Raw genomic sequence first — 22,602 nt, 5'->3', positions numbered from 1 at the left:
ATATTGATACAATGTATGCAAAAGAAAACTGATACATGTGACATTCGAATATTATGGAATTTGGCTCTCACAGTTCTCTGGAATGTGAGCAAATTCCATATCAGATATTTTTCCAGGAAAAATAGCTTGCTAAAAAGATTAAATATCTACTATATAATGCCTTTTATTTTATTTCTAAAAATTAGAAAGCATTGTCTGTTACTTCCTTCAGTGACTATTATTGAGCAACTAAGTCAAGTCACTGACATTTAAAACTATAACAAATTTCACACTGGACCTAAGAAGAAAAGAATGCACGTTAATATTCCATAGAACACATTTTTAAAAAGAGTCTTTTAGAATCTTTTAAAATAGAGGAATTTATCAAAAAAACCCACAATATGCCAAATCTACATTTAACGGCTCCTAACTTTTTTTTTTATCACATTTGAATCCAATATTTTTAAATAAATGACATATTTCTGATAAAGCTCAAGCCTCTTTAACCACTAGCTCTAGTTCCCTGACATTGTATTCTTTTGCCCCATTTACTTTTTCCACAGGAAGTAATTTTTCTTTTTTTCTTTTTCCTGGTTGAATTTTTTTATACTTCTGCACTAATATCTATGTATCTCTAAACACTGTACATTTTTGTGTGCTTCCTTAAAATTCCATAAATTGTATCTGATATGTTTTATTCAGTGATTTTATTCACTCATGGTTTGCAGCTGAGCATCTAACCACATAGATAGATACAGACCAAGATTATTCCTTTCAACTGCAGCAGAGCATACATTGTATGGAGTCCATATGTCCACATTTTTTTGCCTTTTCTCCCTGAGATATGAATAAAGATACTCCTTCCTTCCATCCTTCCTTCCTTTTTCTTTTTCTTTTTCTTCTTCTTCCTCCTTCCTTCCTTCCTTCCTTCCTTCCTTCCTTCCTTCCTTTCTTCTTCTTCTTCTTCTTCTTCTTCTTCTTCTTCTTCTTCTTCTTCTTCTTCTTCTTCTTCTTCTTCTTCTTCTTCTTTCTTCCTCTTCTTCTTCTTCTCCTCTATTCTATCAGTGCTGAATTCAAAGAACATTCTTGCACATGTTTCTAGTTGTGCACATTTCCAAGTGCTTCTAGTGGATATAAACATACATGTGGAATTGCTGGCTTGAATGCAGTCATTTTCAATAATAACCATCACATACAATTACTGACTACATACATGTGCCAGGGACTTGCCTACATACTTTCCTACATACTTTCCTTCTCATCATAACTTTGCAGGGTAAATAGATCATTATTTCCAGCTTATAGATGACTAAACTGAGGCACAGAAACATTAAAAACATGTGAAAGAATAGACAGTGTTAAGAACAAAAAGTGAGATATGAACTTTGTAAGCCGAGTTCCAAAATCCAGGCTTTTAATCACTATACTATTCTGTCCCCTTGGCTTTAATTTAATGAGCTGCTGCCAAATCAGTTTTTGGTTTTTTATTTATTTATTTTTCCTTTCTGACACACTTAAATGGTATTTTATTATTTACTTATGTGTTTATTGTTTATATATTTTGGAATCATCCTTCTTCTACGGCCACATTTAGCCACATGCAAAATGCTTCTATGATTGGTGCCTATCAGTTGATTGAGTTTTCAGGAAATGAAAATAAAACCATTTTCACCCACTGTTTAAAGTTGAGAAGAATTTAGATTTCTTTTAAGATCACCATTCCCACCCACCCTTTTATGAAAGGGGAGAATAGTAATTGAAGGCTAGCACATACCTCCACTTGGACCATCAAGCATCTCTGTCGCCTTAGCTTGACAACATAACCATAAACATCTACTTTGTTTTCCGCTTCCAGGCCTTCTAGCATGGCATCAATTCCAATATAAGTGCCTGTGCGTCCCACACCAGCACTGGCAAAACAAACAAAGTGAAGGCATGAGCGTGGTAGGGAAATGAGTAGAAAAGCTGACAAGGGGAGAAGCAGAGGAAAGAATATAAGTTTCTCCTCGCAAACTGTTTTCCAAAAGAGCAATTGTCAAAGGGAAAGATGTCCCTAACAGCCCCAGAGGAAGGACTGGAATAGCCCTGGTGCCTGCTGTGGGAGTTCCCTTACCTGCAGTGCACCACAATGGGGCCACTGAAGAAGTTGCTGAAAGCGTTCACTCTCCTCCGCAGCTTCAGAAGCAGGTGAGGATCTTCAGGCACCCCATGGTCTGGCCAGCTGGTGAACTGAATGTGAGTCACCTCTCTTCCGGTGGCCTTCTCTTTTTTCTAGGCAAGAGATAATATTTTCTGTGAGATTTTTTTCTTTTTCTTTTTTTCAGGGCAGACTACCTGACATAAATTAAGTAGAAGAGAACATCAGGGCCCAAAACTCCTCATGCAAGTTTTTCAGCCATGATTGCATTTTCCTTTCCAATTAATAACTGGTAGTTGAGATGTCATGCAAGGTTGGCATGCACGAACCAGTGAGCAATAACTTACTGGTAAGGTAAGTAAGGTATGACAAGTTAGCTGAAGCTGCTAGGAACTTTCATGCCGCCACACCGAAAACAAACAACAAAAACAAATACACACACACACACCAAAAAATGGAGATGTAGGTGGGTGGAAAAAGACATAAAGTAAAGGCCGTTCTCACAGCTGTTTGAAATACTTCCACTTGGTAGGCCAGCTAATTTTCTTCATGTGAAGAAAGTCTGATAAATTGTTTGGTTAATGCTATATTTCTTAGGCCGTCCTATATTTAGAAATGTCAGCTCAAACTGTGGAGAGACACCTGAGGAAGGTCAGCCCCAGACTACAGCTCATATTTGCTCCAACGTCAAAGTAACCACTACAAGATGAATTCTTTGACCTGGTACGAAGAAGAACCATCTACATTTAGATACCAGAGGAAACAACAAAACTTGGTTGGTTGTAATTTTCTGATAGGAATATAATTAAGAATAATAATGAGACCAACCAATGCAGCCAGCTCTCAATAGGACCCATATATGTGGCCTGGGGATCTCGTGCCTCAAGTCCACCATGTATTTTACCATGAACTATTGGTGGCAGATTCATTGTCTCACAGCCCTCTGGGGGCCTAATGCCATGGGAGCCTTAGAAAACCTTGGAAGAAATGTACAATTGGTAAGGATATTTTTTGCATCTTTAAACCACTTTAAGATATATTCACATACCATAAAATGTATTCATTTAAAGTATAGCATTTTTTTATTATATTCCCAGAGTTGTAAAATCCTCACCATGAACTGCAGGACATTTTCATTATTCCCAAAAGAAGCTTACTGATTAGCAGTCATCCCTTCTCCTGCTTCACCTCCAACAGTTCCAAGCAATCGTAATCAATGTTCTGTCTCCATAAATTTGCCTGTTATAGAACTTTTCATAAACATGGAATCCTAGGAAATGCCTGGCTGGCTCAGTCAGTTAAGTGTCCCACTCTTTTTTTTTTTTTCCTAAGATTTTATTCATTTATTCATGAGAGACACAGAAAGAGAGGCAGAGACATAGGCAGAGGGAGAAGCAGGCTCCCTGTGGGGAGCGTGATATGGGACTCCATCCTAGGACCCTGGGGCACGACCTGAGCCAAAGGCAGATGCTCAACCACTGAGCCACCCAGGCGCCCCAAGTGTCTGACTCTTAATATCAGCTCAAGTCTTGATCTCAGGGTTGTGAACTCAAACCCCACATTGGACTCCATGCTGGGAGTGAAGCCTACTTAAAAAATACATTTAAAAATAAATTTAAAAATTTTTTAAATTTTAAAAATCCAATAACGTGTGAGGACCTCTATTTTAACTATTATCTAAGGTCATATTAACAGTTTTCTTTTCTGAACTAAACATTTTATCTTTACTACATAGTTAGAACTTTGTATTTCTTACAGTCTTTAATTTTGCCATTTGGTTTTGGGTTTTTTTGTGTGTGCAAGAAGGTGGTTTTATTAAAGCACAAGGAAGGGACCTATAGGCAGAAAGAGCTCTCTGATTGTGCCATTTGTATAAATATTCTTTCCATAATGGTAACAGACCAATGAGAAAAGGGCCATTGTATCATTCATTCAATAACTCAATCATTTAGTCAATATAATTAATGAGCTGTTTATACATCAAGAGTCACAGCATTTTATATATATATATATATTTGTTTTTTGAGAAACAGAGTGGGATGGGGAAAAGAGGAAGAGAGAATCTTAAGCAGGCCCAACCCTGAGACCATAACTTGAGCCTAAATCAAGAGTTGGATGCTTAACTGACTGAGCCACTCAGGAGCTTCTACAAATACTTTTGATACCAGTAGATTTAACTAGGTTTAACTTGACCCCGTTGGCCCATGTTATTGTTCCAATGCAAATCCTCCTCCTGTAGGCTGTTAAATATATTTTTTTCTTAAATATATTATAATTTCTCATATTACACTTACTTCCATAATTGTGTTTTTAGACAACCCATATGAAAATAAGTGTCATGTAATAAACTCACATTTGTAATGTTCAACTTCTGAATGATATAATCTGGGCATCTTTTGTGCTCGGTGATCTTTACAATGACATCTCCAAAAGCCCGTGTGCCCTCTTCCATCGATGGCCAGTATTCTGCACACTTGTTCTATATTTTAGAAAACATTAAAAATTTTGGTTTTTCACTTAAACACATTTTCTTGTTAGAATTCTTTTAAAAACAAAACAACAAAAGTCATCCATCTGAAATTCTCAAACCATTGGTGTATTCTCCTTTCAGCACATGTACACCTTAAGCTGTGATGCTTGAAAGGTATTCCATTTCCCATTAATGTGTCCTGAAAGATTTCTTCACACTACCTAGTAAAAGGATGATCTTACGGGCTTAGCTGCATATTTAAAGGGGATGTAACAAAAAAAATAAAAATAAAAATAAAGGGGATGTGCTGGGTTGTCAGTAGAAATGATGTGATTGCATGCAGTTGATTTCAGGCTGGAAGATGGGGAGGCTTTCACTCTTCCTAAAGTCCTATTACGTAAATTACCACCTATATCCCCAAGGACAGTTTTAAGTTTTCACAAGTCCTTGTGAAATCACCTCACTGAGATGCACCACTCTTACAACAATACTGCAAAGAAATAGGAGTCAAATGTAAGTCCAGCAAGTAAGCAGAAACACTTAAACTGTATTCACGTATACATCTCTTTCGGTATTACATAGTTTATTTTTCTACAGGTATAAAAAGTTTTTTTTTTTTTTTTTGGTATAAAAAGTTTTAAATCAAGTGTTATACTGACTAAAATGGAGAACTGTCTGTTTTTGTCGCTAAGCACATATATATGGCTTTTTCGAAATGCAATCCAACCCCCTTTTCCTAACCCCAATCTTCACCCTATGACTCTTACCCTGTTTCCTTCCTCACATCGAGTGACCATGACAATGACTGTGGCTTTCTGTTCCCAGATCATCCTCCAGAAATCATCAACAGTTTCATCCCTGGGGCCTAGGAGGTAAATAAATACAAACTGATAAATATCTTCTTCAAGGTGCTATGAAACAATTTTCAAAAAAGAATGTTACACTAGCAGATAAATTACCTTGTGCAGCAATGTATTTCCTGGGTTCTTTGAAGCCCTGTTCAAAACACACACAAAGGCATATAATTTATTGAACACTCAATTACTCATGTACATGCAAAACTATGAGTTAGAGGAAATTGATTTAGACCCACCGTTTCTTGTGGATTTCTCTGAACATTTTCAGATTATAAGGGGGATTTTATTAACTCAGGCTCACTCATTAAACTGTGTCAATCATGTTAGCATTTACAAACAATATTCATGGCTTTCGTGTGTCTTTGCTATATACCCAAAACAACTTTATTTTATTTTCTTCCCCAAAACAATTTTAAAAACTAGACTTCATCCTCATCAGGGATGGTGCAGCAATTTACAAAAGTAATCTAGACATTCTTATATTTTGTGTCCTGCCAACCGTTACAGTACCATCTGTTACAATTTAAACCTTCTTACAAGCTGTATGGTTGCTTTTGGGATTTTTACTCAATTTCTTTCAATAAATCATTCTGATATGATCCCCACACTTCTTCCTTTAACTAGTTCTGGGATAGACCACGGATTCCCTAGACTTCTTCTCTGCCTTTGTAGATAAGGGACACAATAACTTTCATTTCATTACCTACAATGTCTACTTTTTCCACTCCTTTCACCAAAGCAGAGAAGGAGTACAGAGGCAGATAAAACACTGTGCTAATTTCTTCCAAATGACCATATTCCTTAAATCCACCTCAGCAATCAGAGAAGCCCTTCAGAGAGATAACCTTTGCCCATTAGATGAAATATGGTGACATGGGACACAAAAATTCAGGATTAATATTAGTAACTTCTGAAAACTTCTACCTTATGACATGGTATTATTCATATGTTAACTCATTTGACATTTATTGAGGGGCCACAGTATGTCAAGCAACTATCCAAAGGCTGAAGACATGCTTTTCAGGAACTCCCAGCTCTGGTAGAGAAAAATAAGTGTAACTCAATACCCTAATTATCATATATATTTGAATAAAAATAATAAGTTTTTTTTTCCCCAGAGACTATCTAAATCCTTATAAAAATCTGTCCTCAGTTTACGTTGAAAAACAATGTGGAAGAAACACTATGCACTGAAATAGAGTTTATTAGTGCTAATTGTGAAAGCCTGCAGAAATTACCGGCAGAAGCAGTTAAAATAGAAGTCAAAATTATGATGCAGTACTAGTGATTATTTTTAAACGATGACCTCACATTTGTAAGTCTTGCTTGTCATTATAAACAAGCCTTTTGATGATCATATTAAAAAGGAATAAAGTAAGTAATTGTACTGTGACTATCAGGACCACATGTCAATGGAAGAGATATTTGTTGCTTGGGAGAGAACTTACAGGGGCAACAGTTAATAAGGTTACAAAACGTGTCATGTATCAAACAAAGGGGATGGGAGGCAGGACATTTCTATAGGGTAGAGCGCTGTCTCTAGGTTCAGAATGCTTCAGAAGAAAAATCTCAGCTCTCATGAATGATTCACGTAAAAAAATACTTTTACATTTTTCTATAATTTTGCATAATCTGTGTGTAGAGGCTTAAATAGCATTCCTCAAAAACTCATATCCAGTCAGAATGTGATTTCATTTGCAAATAGGATCTTTGTGGAAGATGAGGCTATACCCACGGAGGATGAGCCCTAAACCTAATGACTTGTGTCTTTATGGGAGAAAGGTGACACAGTGAGGTAGAAGCACACAAGGAAGAAGGTCACAGATGATGGAAACATAGATTAGGATGAAGGAAGGATCTCCCTCGGACCCTTCCGAGGGAGCATGGCTCTGCTGACACCTTGATTTTGGACTTTTTGTCTCCAGGAACTTCGGAGATAATATATTTATGTTGTTTTGAGGCCACCCAGTTTGTGGCACTTTGCTATATCAGCCCCAGGAAATGAATACATCATGTGAATAAATAGATAAATATGATTTGACCATTTTACCTATTCCACTAAACGTTCACGTATTCACATAGATTCAAACAAACAAACCTCAATTTCAATTTTTTTTTCTTTAAGAAAAGATTGTGAATTACCTTACACACCAGCATATATAGTAGTAGCATGATATACACTGTCAACTATTGGACTGTCAAAAAATTTTTTGTTAGTCACCCTTTTGGCAGTCTGTGGAAATAAGCACCCTTCGTACATTGCTGATGGAACGTAAATTGACATGACCGTAGTGGAAGACCATTTGGAAATGTCTTTTAAAATTGTAAATGTAATCTGGGTGGCTCAGTCAGTTTAGCATCTGTCTTTGGCTCAGGTCATGATCCTGGGGTCCTGGGATCAAGTCCCAAGGGGGCTCCTTGCACAGCAGGGAGTATGCATCTCCCGCTCCCCCTCCTCTCTGTTCGTGCTCTCTCTCTCGAAAATAAATAAATACAATCTTTAAAAAAATTGCAAATGCATATTCTCTTTGACCTAGAAATTTTTCTTTGAGGGATTTATCCTAGATATACTAAAACCCCATGTAAAATAATGAGTCAAGATTATTCATTGAACCATTGTGGGTAAAAGCAGATTAGAAAACACATTTAATGTCCATTAACATAGGAACTGATTAACTAAATCACAATTTGGATACACCATGAATGATTTATAAAATATAGAAGAAAGAGGTACAAGTGCTCTAACCAGGGTCAGCAAACTACAACTTGTGTCTGATTTTGTAAAAAAAAAAAAAAAAAAACAAAAACAAAACAAAACAACAACAACAACAAAACAAAAATGGGAACACATTCACATTATGTATTAAAGTGTGGCCACTAAACTTCAGAACTAAGTAGTTGTGACAGAGTGGTACGTCCTGGAAAACCCAAAATACTTGTTGTCTGGCCCCTTATACAAAAAAAAATTGCCACTCCCTGTAGTGATGTTTTACACATATATCACCCACATTTAAAAAGCCTGGCACAGAACAATGTGAATAGTATGTTAACATTTTTGGGTAAAGGAGATGATAAAGAATCTTGTTTATAAAGAAACTGCCTGGATCAAGAAGAAGCAACATAGAGGTTACCTCTTCTGGTAAATGGGGGCATTGGGCAAATGGCGGAAGGAAGATTTTTTTCAGTCTCTATTTTTATACTGCTCAAGTTTTTTTAAAAAAATTGTGTGATTCATCACTTATTTTACAATTAAATAATAAGTAGCATTTTAAAATATTTTGGATAAGTTCACCATACACAATATTTGGTTTTAAGTAAATACAATGATCTGGGTCAGTGGAGAACACCTCTGCTGAAAGGCAATGTTATATAATCGAAGCACAAGTTTGGAGTCACACAGACCTGCGTTTGAAATCCCAACTCAATCTTGTACTGATTGAGCAAGGGAAGGATAACTAATTCACCAGAGCCTCCCAGTCCTCACCTCTGCAGTGAGCATGGTGCACGTGGTCGGGGCAAATGTGGGGCTCTTATGAGAAATACATACATGGATCCTTTAGTCTAATACCCCACACATAGTGGGCACCCAAGTACTTTAACTATTACTATCATTTTTTGGTGGAGAAAAATTCTACAATATGCCTAGTACCATTTTTTGGTGGAGAAAAATTCTACAATATGCCTAGTAACAAATCATCAATAGCTATCCTAGCAGATATTAACGATTTTGTTGTTTATATCAGTGACAATAGGGGTTTACATCAAACCATTTCTTTTGTTTAACTTTTTTTCTGATCTTTAAAAAGATTTACTCTTTTTCTTTATTTGATTTAAAATTCAATTTCCCAACATATTGTGTAATACCCAGCGCTCATCATACAAATTATTTCTAATAATATTTCTAAAATTTTGCCATGACAAAGAAGGAATCTGATGGAATGCATGATTACAAGGAAAATGAAAATGATCAATGGCAAAATAACAAAGATGTAAAATAATCTGGCAGTTATGCATTTTTACTCACATCAATGTAACTGGCATTTATGTAATTTGACCCTGCATCTCCATTTATATCAGAGAGTTCAACACGGTTATAATCATCTGTTCAAAGAAAAGAAATATAAACAAATGAAATAATGAATAATCAAGTAGCCTAAATACATGTAAATCCAATTCTCAATGAGTACTTACAAGGAAGGATGTCAACGTAACGGTTTTTATTCTGGTTAAAAGGTTTTCGAGCATCCTTGATAGAAAACTTGCTGAACACCCGTGGAATGCTCTGAAAGACATAAAGATCCTTTGGGTCATAGCAGATTCAAGAAAAATAATTTTCTCCCGGCCACGGATCATTTTGAGCAAAGGAGACATTCTATAAGGTATTTCCTTTATGCTCATGAACAAGTCCTGTACGGTAATTGAAATTAGCATTATTAACTGTTATGCAAAAAACACCTAGAAAATGAATGATGGGCTACTTTGAGAATAAAACCCACGAGCGAGAGCAAATTCAGAATTAATTGCCACTTGAAAATTCATTTAAAAACACATACTTAGATAGTTAGACTACAAGTACAAAACCAGCCAAATATGTTTTGTGACACAGCTTCATAACTGATAATGATATACGGAAGAATTATTTTGAAATATTTTCTAGTTCCGTGACTATGTGTCTCTCTTTTGTTCTATAAATATGTTAATAATATCTGCTTTGACTATGTCGTAGCGTTGCGTGGGACAAACTACAAAGGCAAATAGTTATATAATACCTTTAAAACAGAATTTAGGTTGATAATCGAGTAAATTTCTCATCATATATCAAGAGGAACACACACCTGAAATTCAGCCAGAAACAGTCTTCCTTCATCAGCGATCTTCCTCTTATAAGTTTCCAACAAAATATCTGCATGGATTGGCTCCACAGTCATCAGTTGTTTTTCATCATCTTTAAACATATTAAGGATTCATGACAAGGGTTATGTCTATCTTTCAAGTGTTCATATGAATTTCACTAACTTTATAGCTTGGATTCCATTTTTCATTTCTTTCCTTCCCTCACACACTCCACCCAGAAAATCTCACTCCCATACGAGGGTTCACCTAGAAGCCTATGACATCTGAATCTTGGGCTCCAGCCCTCTTCTGGGCTTTATAATAACCTTTCAGACTCTCTCCCAGAGTTTCCACACAGTTATCCCACATTTACCTCAACGTCAAAATGTTCAAAGTAAAAATAATTTTTCCTTTAGTATTCAAATCTCAGGAAACAGGATCACCATTTGCAAACTAATTTAAGGCTGTAACTTTCATGCTATCCAAAGTTTCCCCCTCCCTCCGCATATCCAGTAGGTCACTGGGTCCTTCCCATCCCTTCTGCCCCTGGTCAGGTGCAAGCAGTCCTCCTCATCTGTGGAATGACAACCTCCTAACTCCTCTCCCTGTCTCTGTTTTTTTTTCCTCATCCTGATTTATCTTTTCAACTGCCTCAAGTTTGTCTTCTGAATACACATATGAGCATGTAACTCTATTTGTTAAAAAGATTCTAATACTATTATGTGTTCCATTGCCTAAATCCAAAGTTTGAATATGTAATGAATGCAATATAAGAATTACTATACTTTATTAGCTATACTATAGTTATAAGAGAATACGATTAATACCTTCTACTCAAGACTCAGCTTCATTTGATATTCCCTTTACACTAGGCTATAAACAAGTTGCGTTAATTTGTTATGCCTCCAGGGTATGGAACACATTATATGCTCCACTTTTATAATAACTTAGTAACGAGTAAAAAATACATATTAGCCATAAAGAACTACAATTGTATATGGCACCTGAAAAACAAAAATTTCAGGAGAAAAAGAGAATGTGAAGTGTCACACTCGTAAAAATTATGTTCCTTCTGTTCATGTTAGTGTTCTCTACTTTTCAGATCAAGAAAGATGTTCACTAGGGTATCTTATTGTCTGTGGAAATTTATTATCCAAATACGAGTATCACATTGGCCATGTACAGTTGCTTCTTTAGGTCTCCGAAAATCTCTGATATTCATTCATTCTGAAATTAGGGCCACCTTTCATGTTTTATGGGGTTTGGGTAATAGGAGTTCTTAAATTTTTCCTGTCTTGAATATGAGAAAATACATTTTCTTTATTGTAAACAGAGTTCCAATCTTTAACTCCACCTCATTTTACCAGATCAAAAATCACATTTAAAAAATTAAAGGAACAATGTAACAGTTGAAAAAAGCAGAGAAAAATGAAATTCCTTTCCTCTCCTAAGTCAAATTGCAACTTTTTTGTCATGTCCGTAAGTGGGCCTTTAGTGGAAACAGCCACCATCCCACCCTTGCTGGGACTTGCACACACATACTACCTCTTCCACTTTGTGACTTTCAATCTGTTCTTCCATCCACCACTCCCTCACCTGTTGATCTAATGTCTCCCCACAATCTTAGAAGACCCAGATGCCTGCCTTTCCCACTCACAGTCTTCTATTTTCTATCTTTCCATAGAACAATACACATTCTATTACTATGGCATTTACCAAATTACTGTCATATTTGTTGATATTTCTGTCTTCCTCTATTAGATTTCAAACCCTTTAAGAGTGGAGTCTGTGGCCTGTCACTGCCATATCTTCAGTGCTAGCACAATATATATGTATAGAATAAATAAAAAAATATATATGTATAATAAATGAATTAAGTTTCATCATTATATCATCAGAATAAGTCCCATTATATTTTTTAAATGTTGAATTCTTATTTAAAATGAATGGATTCAAACATGAAGGGGATATTCACCAGTAAAAAGTAAGTATACTTACCCCTTTCAACAAGTTCCTGCTCTTCATCTAAATCACTGTGAAAATAAGAAGCGTACGTTTATATATTTTTTAAGAAACACAGAATTCAGTTGGGATTCAATGTATATTTAATGAATCAATTCACTTTATATTTATTGAAGGAAGGAGGGAATGGAGGCAGGGAGTAAAGAGGAAAGGAGAGGAGGAAGGATCATGGCAGGGGAGGCAGGAAAGAATGAAGAAGAGTTGTAGGAGAGAGAGAGGAATAAAGAAAAAGTAAGGGAGGAAGACATCAACCAAGGGTTGTCTGCTAAATTCAGGTAAGTGACTAAATTATTTTATTTTTTTATTATTTTATTTTAGAATTATTTTTCATAAAATGCAGTTGTTCCTGGCCAAAGGAATACATAATAATTCCCTAGGTATTTCTCTCTTTTCTTTTTGCCTTTATCATTTCTAGATCCCTCTGACCTACTTTGTACTAAAAGAATAAATATCTATTCTTTTCATTGGTTATTATTTTTAAAACTCTATAACATTATTAGTAAATGTAGAAAATATTAGTATTTACTATAAACCAAGAAGACTACAGTAAGTTTTTGTTCACAAGTTCATTGATGAACTGAACTTTGTGCTACTTTTCATTCTTCACTTAATTGGTTTTAAACTTACCTCTTAGATTGGTGCTTTCAGGATTATTATATTATATTGAAATCAGTTCTTACCTGGACCTCTTGTTGCGTAGGTCATAGATTTTATAGAGAACAAAGAGCAGAGCTAAGAATGTCACAATGATGAGAAACACCAGAAATATAATCAGTGCTCTAGAATTATCTAGAAATGAAAAATAACATGAAGAAAGATTATTATGTCAAATATTTTGCTGAGTTCTTTGAATAATCACCTTTAAAGTATTTTCATTTTAATATGCTCATTTCTTTTGAGGCTTTCAAAGAATAAATTTTTAAAATAATACTAGATACAATAAATCCCTGATTTTGCATATTTTGCCTATATTATTCAAAACAAATAAAAGCATCTGATACTTTAAGAGAACAATTAGAATATAGAAGAGAAACTCTCCTTCCACAAAATACTATTCCTTCTGTGATACTATCATTTCAACTTACTTCTTTCTTTTAGTCACTCCATTTTGAAGGCATCAGAGAGGTAATCTAGTTATTATAAATCTCAGAGAGAAACTCATATAGTTTAATTTTATGTGCAGAAGTAGATAGTCTCCCAAAGGGATCCGAAAGGCTTCTGTCCCACACAGATAAAATTTCTCACCTGCTCACTGAGGTATAAAATCAATTTAACAGGGGACAAAACTGTTTCACTCTACCATTAGGAGTACTTATCCTGATGTAAACTTTCACCAAAGTTTGACATGAAATCATGCCTTTTCTGGAAGAAAGCCAGAGAACAGAGAATGTACTGGAAATATCCCTTGCCCTGGATTAATATCTTACATTTTTCACATACAATGGGAGTGCAGAAAGGAATGTGGTGAAATCCAGGGCCTCACTTCTAGAGCCAGACTGCTTGGGTTCCAATCCAAGCTCAACCACTTCCAAGGTGGGACATTGTCTAGAATCTTTATTACCTTTGTGACTCCATTCCCTAATTCTTAAAATGAGGTTAAATGAGTTGATTTACAGTAAAAATGTGACACAGTGTCTGGGATATAATAAATAGCAATTATTCACGATTTGCAAAAAGTAGTGTTGAATCTTACTGTATGTCAAACACTGATTTAGGTACTTAAGATATTTTGGAGAACAAAACAAGGATCCTTGTCCTCATGGAAATGACTTTGTGAGAGGAAAAACAGACACTTAACAATATACATAATGAATAAGCACTTGGTAAGAGAAGTTAGAAGACAATAAAGACTATGAGAAAGAGAGGGAGATAATGAAGCAGGTATCTGGAAGTTGCATGTTTGAGGCAGAGTATAGTTAGGGCAAGAACCCAAAGGCAGGAGCATGCTGGGCATGTCCAAGAAATAGCAGGGAGGCTCATGTGGCTGGAATGGGGAGAGTGAGGCAGCATGAGCTGCCACCTGAGAGTACGATGGGGAGTAGGAGGAGGCAAGGCTCAGATTTGTAGGGCCCTGAAATCATTTTAAGGATACATTAGTTTTTGAGTTAAACAGGTAGCACCTGCAAGATTTTGAACAGAGAAGTAATATGCTCTGACTAGTGCATTTTACAGATTTTTATGACAATTAAGAGAATGCTATAATCTAAGCAAAGTAGGGCAGTGGTTCAGACCAGGTTGGCAGCTCTAGAGTTAGGAGAAATAGTCATATAAAGTTACAATTAATGGACTGATCAGGAAGACTGTGGGTGCAACAGTTTAAGCATTGCTGGTTCTTTGATTAACAAAGATTGCTAATTCTTTTAATTAACAAAATTTATAAGCTCCTCGCCAGATTTATCAAAAAGAAAAGAGAAAGGACCCAAATAAATAAAAACACAAACGACAGAGGAGAGATCACAATCAACACCACAGAGATATAAACAATTATAAGTGAATATTATGAGCAATTATATGCCAACAAATTGAGCAATCTGGGAGAAATTAGACATATAAATTACTAAAACTGAAACAGGAATAAATAGAAATTTTGAACAGACCCATAACCAGCCAAGACATTGAATCAGTAATCAAAAATCTCCCAAGAAACAAGAGTCCAGGGCCGGATGGCTTCCCAGGGGAGTTCTACCAAATGTTTAAAGAAGAGTTAATACCTATTCTCCTGAAGCTGTTCCAAAAAAATAGAAACAGAAGGAAAAGTTCCAAACTCATTCCTTGATTCCAAAATTAGACAGAGACCCCACTAAAAAGAATTATCGGCCAATATCTCTGATGAACATGAACGCAAACATTCTCAACAGGATACTAGCAAATCAAATCCAACAGTGCATTAGAATAACTATTCATCATGATCAAGTGGATTTATTCCTGAGCTACAGAGGTGGTCCAATATCTGCCCTTCAGTTGACATAATACACCACATTAATAAAAGAAAGGATAAAAATCTTACAATCCTTTCAATATAGGCAAAAAATATTTGACAAACTACAGCATCCATTCTTGATAAAAAACCCTCAATAAAGTTGTGATACAGGGAACATACTTCAACATCATAAAGGCCATATACCAAAGCAAATATCATTCTCAATGAGGAAAAACTGAGAGCTTTTCCCCTAAGGTCAGGAACACAAGAGGGATGTCCACTCTCACCACTGTTGTTCAACATTGTACTGGAAGTCCTAGCCTCAGCAATCAGACAACAAAAATAAAGAAAAAGCGTCTACATTGACAAGGAAGAAATCAAACTATCACTCTTGACAGATGATATGATACTCTATGTAGAAAACCCAAAAGATTTCACCAAAAAATTGTTAGAATTTATACATAAATTCAGCAAAGTCATAGGATATAAAATCAACATACAGAAATCTGTTGCATTTCTGTACACCAATAATGAAGCATCAGAAAGATAAATCAAGGAACTGATCCCATTTACAACTGTACCAAAAATCATAAAATACTTAAAAATAAATATAACCAAAGAGGTAAAAGATCTATACACTGAGAACTGTAGAACACTTATGAAAGAAACTGAAAGAGACACAAAAAAATGAAAAAACATTTGAGGGGTGCCTGGGTGGCTCAGTTGGGTTGAGCCACTGACTCTTGGTTTTGGCTCAGGTCATGTATCTTGAGGTCATGAGATCTAGCCCTGCGCGGCTCTGCCCTGGGCACGGAGCCTGCTTAAGATTTTCTCTTCCTTTCCCTCTGCCCCTCTCCCCTCATTCATCCTCCCCATCCCCACCACATTTAAGCTTGATCTTTCTCTAAAAAGACAAACAAACAAAGAAACAAACAAAACCAAAAAACATTCCATGCTCATGGATTGAAAGAATAAGTATTAAAACATATATATCACCCACAGCAATCTATACATTCAATACAATTTGCATCAAAATAACATCAGCATTTTTCAAAGAACTAAAACAAATAATCTAAAATTTTATGTGGAACTAGAAAAGACTCCAAATAGCCAAATTAGTGTTGATAAAAATAAAAAGAAAAAGAAAGAAAGAAGGAAAGAAAGAGAAATAAGGAAAAACCAAAGCAGAAGGCATCACAATTCCAGACTTCAAGCTGTTATTAGCAAGCTGTGATCATCAAGACAGTGTGGTACTGACACAAAAACAGACACACAGATCAATGGGACAGAATAGCGAACCCAGAAATGGGCCTTCAACTCTATGGTCAACAATTTTTGACAAAGCAGGAAAGAATAGCCAATGGAAGAAAGACAGTCTCTTCAACAAATGGTGTTGAAAAAACTGGGCAGCCACATGCAGAAGTATTAAAAGGGATCGCTTTCTTACACCACACACAAAAATAAATTCAAAATGGATGAAAGACCTAAATGTGATATAGGAAACCATCCAAATGCTAGAGGAGAACACAGGCAGTGACCTCTTTCACCTGGGCGGTAGCAACTTCCTACTAGACACATTTCCAGAGGCAAGAGAGACAAAAGCAAAAATGAACTACTCGGACTTCATCAAGATAAAAAGCTTCTGCACACCAAATTAAAAGGCAACTTATAGAATGGGAGAAGATATTTATAAATGACATATTCAATAGAGTGTTAGTATCCAAAATCTATAAAGAATTTATCAAACTCAACCCCCAAAAAACAAATAATTCAGTCAAGATACGGGCAGAAGACATGAATAGACATTTTTTCAAAGAAGACATCCAGATGGCCAACAGACACATGAAACGATGCTCAACATCACTCATCATCAGGGAAATACACATCAAAACCATGATGAGATACCACCTCACACCTTTCAGAAGGGCTGAAATTAAAAACAGGAGACAATAGAAGTTGGTGAGGATGCAGAAAAAGGGGAAGCCTCATATACTGTTGGTGGGAACGCAAACCGGTGTAGCCATTCTGGAAAACAGTATGGAAGTTCCTCAAAAAGTTAAAAATAGAGCTACTCTACTACCCAGCAATTCCATTACTAGGTATTTACCCAAAATACAAAAAATACAGATATAATGGGGGACGTGCACCCTGATGTTTATAGCAGCACTATCAACAATAGCTAAACTACGGACAGAGCTCATGTGTCATCAACTCGATGAATGGATAAAGAAGATGCGGTGTGTGTACATACAATGGAATATTACTCAGCCATCAAAAAGAACGAAATCTTTCCATTTGCAATGGCAGAGATGGAACTAGGATGTATTGTTAGGTGAAATAAGTCAGAGAAAGACAAGTACCTTATGATTTCACTCATATGTGGAATTTAAGAAACAAAACAGATGAACAGAGGGGAAGGGAAGGACAAATAAAATAAGGTAATAACAGGGAGAGGCAAACCATAAGAGACTTTTAACTACAGAGAACAAACTGAGGGTTCCTGGGGAGGAGGTGAGTGGGGGGATGGGCTAACTGGATGATGAGCATTAAGGAGGGCACTTATTGTGTTGAGCACCGGGTGTTATATGTAAGTGATGAATTGCTGAAATTTTACTCTTCAAACCAATACTACGCTATATAGTTAACTAACTTGAATTTAAATAAAAACGAGAAAAAAAATTTAAATAAGTAAAAAGTAGATGTTATCTAAGTAAATAGTTAAGTAAGATTTTATTTATATAAAAGTGGAAAATAATAATAATTATGATAATAATAATAATAATAATAATAATACAGGGGATCCCTGGGTGGCTCAGCAGTTTAGTGCCGCCTTCCACTGAGGGCATGATCCTAAAGTCCCGGATCGAGTCCCACATCAGGCTCCCTGCATGGAGCCTGCTTCTCCCTCTGCCTGTGTCTCTGCCTCTCTCTCTCTCTCTCTCGAACAAAAAAAAAAAAAAAAAAAGAATTTTAAAAATAATAATAATACAAAGAATCTCAGTCAACAACCCCTCTGAGGATCACAGAACTTCTAATCAACTTTTTCTATTGTCTCACAATAGCTTTCATCCGACTGCTGATAAGAACCAAACTCTCAAGGAAACCCTCAACAAGAAAGGGGGATTCTAAAATAACAAACGGACATACAATTTCCAAAATGAGATTAACAGGAGCTCCAAAAGGACTACAGAAAAAAAAAAAATGGAGCAAAGAAAATTTCTCAGAGATTGAAGTCACAAAAGCCTATCCAGTATCCAGGAAAATAAATGAAAAAGACCCAAGCAAGACCGAGAATAAAGAGGAAAGTCTAAAAGTTCCAAAGGGAAAAAAAGTATGGGGATATAGAAAAAGAACGAGACATGGGATGGCATTAGAAAGTAATGCCAGATGTAGGAGAACAAAACAGAAATACTTTTTCAAGTCTCGATTTCTTTTAACTTAGAATTTTACGCCAAGTCAAAATATTGATCAAGTGCCAGAGTAGAACCAAGCATTGCATTTTCATGTGTGCAAGAACTAGAATATTTTCTTCTTACGCTAGAGAATATATACCAGTACATTTTTTTTAAAAATGAAATTCAGATGTAGCCATTCTAAAACAGGAAACCAATGAAGGTAAGTTTTACCACAGCCCCTGAGCTGTCCACCTAGGGAGTCCACATCAGTGCAGGAAGAAAGGGCCCCAGCAGTTCAACTGGGAATGTTGTCAAAATACAGATGATGAAATCGTATGCCAGAGAAGCTCAGCAATACTTTTCTAGTAGGTGTATTCTTGGCAAGTCACAACCTGAGACCTTCCCTGGGGACGATGTCACTATTAAAAAGTCGCTATATTATTTATCTCTAATAAAGATGCCATTGTGAGCAAAAAGTCAATAAAACTTTTTCTGTGTTATGGAAGGAAGGCCATGGGATGACTCTAGCTCCACGGACATGGAATCTGGTAAAAGTGGGTGATCAGCTGTTACTAGGCAACATTCCTAATGGTGAATATGACTCTTGATTGCTAACCTGAATCTGGACAGGGAGGTTTGTGTATGAACTACACTGTCCTGGGAGAAGCCTTAGCTTTAGGTGTCCCTGAGCGGAGTCACCCAGGGCAGCACATCTCATCTCTGGACACACTCCTGCTGACGTGTCTGGAAGCCCTGCCCGTGGAACTATTCTAAGAGATATTGGTTCCTTTCTTAACATGGAGCTGCTAAGCCAGGACACCTCTCACCCCCACGCACATGATCTGATGCTCTCACTTGCCCCAGGGAGGGTGGCAGTACAGCTCTGGCACTGCCATGTGCACTGCCACTATCATTGCTGCTGCCAGCCTTCCTTGCTGGCGCGCTCTGTTTCCTGTTCTGTGTCTCTCTGAGCGAAGTGGTGTCACGTCTGGCTTATTAAGATGTGATTGTGCAATGTCCAGTTGAGTCTGTGACGACACCCACCCACCCCCAGGAGTGGGTGCTGCAGCTCTAAGTGACCTGCACGCTAGAAAACAATTCAACGAAGCTGTTTTTATTGTAAGGAATCATAAAAGAAAAAGACTTATATGGAAATAAAATCAAAGCTCTCTCACTGAATTTGGCGGGCATTTCATAGTGGCAGCTCTTCTTTTGACCTTTGAGTAGAAAGAATAAAACTGTACAAGGGCCTTAGGAAAGCTATTTGGAACACGAGCTTTCATAGCTTTCCTCTTTTCAAAGATTTTGGAAAAGAAGGCATTAGTGATTGTGCAGATGCATATGTGTGTAAGAGAGTAAGACTGAGACGGTGCAATGATAGCATCAGAAATTGTCTACGGTTGATAACACAACACATAGAGATTTAAATAATTTAATTTAATTTAATTTACAAGCCAAAAACCAGAGAAACTTAAAATAGTGTAGTAAGTCTTCTTCCTCGATAGGATCAGATCAATGGGCAATGCTAGTAACTCTAGAAAGAATAGCAGCTAATATTCTTGACACATACTGAGGGAGCTATAAGGACAAGTGAAAATAGAAATGGTGAAAAGTGGTCATCTCAACAAGCAGGACAGTGAGGAGTGGGGAGTGGTGATATGTACCTGTTATTTTCATTATTATGATGACATTTAAATTTAAGTGATTTTTAAAATCTGCAGCTTTAGTTTGATTAAACTACTTAAAATATTAATGATAAAAAATTAAATAGCCATATTGTTATTAAGCAGTGCTTCTTAGCTTTAGTTGAGTTAAACCAGGGCAGATTTGTATCTAAGGCCTGCTTCTACCGAGCTTACTTTGGAGGGACAGAATAAGATAAAATGAGTAACAATCTCTAAAACAGTACACGAAACAAACCTGCAGTGTTAACAAACATGAAAAAATGTCATGAACCTCATTGAATTTTAAGTCTACACAGATAAATCCTCTTATGAATTATGTTATGAAATCAATGATCCCTTTAATAATTGAATCTCCTAATTGAATTTAAAATACTGTATCTTACAGGGAACAAAGTGATGGTTGTCTATGGGAAGAGAGGTAAGGGGATGGGTAAAATGGGAGAAGGAGAGAGGGAGGCCAGGCTTCCAGTTATGAAATGAATAAATCAGAATAAAATAAAATAAATCAGAATAAAATGCACAGCGTAAGGAATATAGTCAATGATATCATAATAGCTGTTTTGCATGGTGACAGATGGTAGCTTGTGGTGAGCACAGCATCATGTACAGATTGTTAAATCACCGTGTTGTACACCTGAAACTACTGTAACATTGTGTGTCAACTATGCTCAGATAAAAAATTAAAAATAAAATAAAATAATGTATTTTATTTACCTATACACATTTTTCAGACAACTTAAAATACTATGTTTATGGAAAATATATGAACATTTAAAAATTAAATATAAGTTTGAATATAAAATAAAGCTTAAGTGCTAATATATATTTAATAGAATTATAATAAATAGTCATGTAATGACTTACAAGATGTTGTGTAAGAAAAACTTCGTGAAGCTCCATTAAATTTTCCATTGTTATAGTAGACCTGAATTTCAATAGTAAAAGAGAAAATAGTTTTCCAATGTAAATTTATTTATCATAATGTAGCACATACCTTACTTCTCATACAATGCTATTTAATTTAATATATACAGGATAACTTTAAAATCAAAATCAAGGTTAGGTCAATATGTTGTTATCAAATATCTTTTAACAGAAAATATTTAACAGTGAAAAAGACAAGGAAATATTAGTCTATTTAGCAGTAGTAGTAATAATAATAATAATAATAATGGTTATAATCAGCAAGAATAAGTGAAACTGAAGATGTAAAATCCACACATCAAAGTATTCAAACCTTTAAGTTAAAATTCCTTATTGATAAGCTAATATCTTTACATTGGCAAATTTGGAAAATATGAATCTAAGTTTTTACCCTTTGGAGGATATAAAAATCCCTAGTACTCACAGAATATTTGTAAACATTCATTATACATTGACCTATAAAAAATACTTTATAAATTCCAAAAAGTAAGAAATTGTAAAAGCTAATTATCTTTTTACAGCTAATAATTAATAACAATAAAATCCAAGCACCAGAAATGCGAAAACACTCTCTTTAAAAACAGATAAATTAAAAACTCTTTCAAATTGCAGATATAAATTCTTTGGAAGTTATCAATAACAAGAACATTCTACTTTAAAATCCACTCGTTAAACTTTATGTCAGTCACTTAAAAATTAGTAACAAATAACACAGTCATGGCAGTCAAAATTTTACCAAAGGACAGTTCATAGCTTTACCTTTTCTTTTTTTGTTATTCTGTTGTTAGATAATAAAAATAGAAAGAGATAGACAGAAAAATACTTCTAATCCCAAATTACCAAGAGAACATAAAAAATAAATCCATGTTAATTAACTATGATAAAAACAACTTTATCAATCTATTAACCAGAGATCACAATGAAGAATAAAGCTAAGGTGATTGGTTCCTTGTAATGGCATAAATTTTGTAGTGGAGTCAAAAAGAAACATGAAAATGAATTATGTAATGTGTAATGAAGAAAACAAGAGACAATCTTCCGGAGGGCGGAGAAAAGAATGGATTACTAAATAATTATATACCAATTTGAATTTGAAGATTGTATTTTAATATGATGTTTACCTATATTTTTCCAGAATAACTTATCATATTGGCAAATAGGAAAAGAAAATTCTAGAGAGAAGAGTATCAGATAAAGTACCTAAATATATGTACTTGAGAAACTGAAAAGAAATAGAATTTAATGGGTGCTGGAAAAGTAATGGGAGATGAAATATAACATATATGTGATAACAAAATATTTCTCTTATATGGACTATTCTTTGGAAAAATATAAATAACATGCTCACAAAGTGTAAAATATCTGAAAAGAACAATGATA

At 35.5% G+C, this 22,602-nt stretch overlaps 1 protein-coding gene across 5 annotated transcripts in view; it reads right to left on the bottom strand.

The window, feature by feature from the left end:
* The window catches only part of PTPRC (protein tyrosine phosphatase receptor type C), a 125,593-nt gene that overhangs the window by 13,401 nt on the left and 89,590 nt on the right, over window positions 1-22,602 (bottom strand). For all 5 annotated transcript variants that reach the window (XM_041769415.1, XM_041769420.1, XM_041769428.1 and 2 more), the window contains 11 exons: window positions 21,163-21,223; window positions 12,979-13,087; window positions 12,275-12,309; window positions 10,279-10,388; window positions 9,635-9,725; window positions 9,468-9,544; window positions 5,546-5,582; window positions 5,354-5,451; window positions 4,470-4,595; window positions 2,093-2,250; window positions 1,754-1,889 (listed from right to left, as the gene is read on the bottom strand). In XM_041769415.1, coding sequence (XP_041625349.1) covers window positions 1,754-1,889; window positions 2,093-2,250; window positions 4,470-4,595; window positions 5,354-5,451; window positions 5,546-5,582; window positions 9,468-9,544; window positions 9,635-9,725; window positions 10,279-10,388; window positions 12,275-12,309; window positions 12,979-13,087; window positions 21,163-21,223 — 1,038 coding nt within the window. The remainder of the gene's footprint in view (window positions 1-1,753; window positions 1,890-2,092; window positions 2,251-4,469; window positions 4,596-5,353; window positions 5,452-5,545; window positions 5,583-9,467; window positions 9,545-9,634; window positions 9,726-10,278; window positions 10,389-12,274; window positions 12,310-12,978; window positions 13,088-21,162; window positions 21,224-22,602) is intronic.

Source organism: Vulpes lagopus, chromosome 1 (assembly GCF_018345385.1).
Source record: "Vulpes lagopus strain Blue_001 chromosome 1, ASM1834538v1, whole genome shotgun sequence".
In the NCBI taxonomy this organism is placed as follows: domain Eukaryota; kingdom Metazoa; phylum Chordata; class Mammalia; order Carnivora; family Canidae; genus Vulpes; species Vulpes lagopus.
This window is presented reverse-complemented; position numbering and strand designations above follow the sequence as displayed.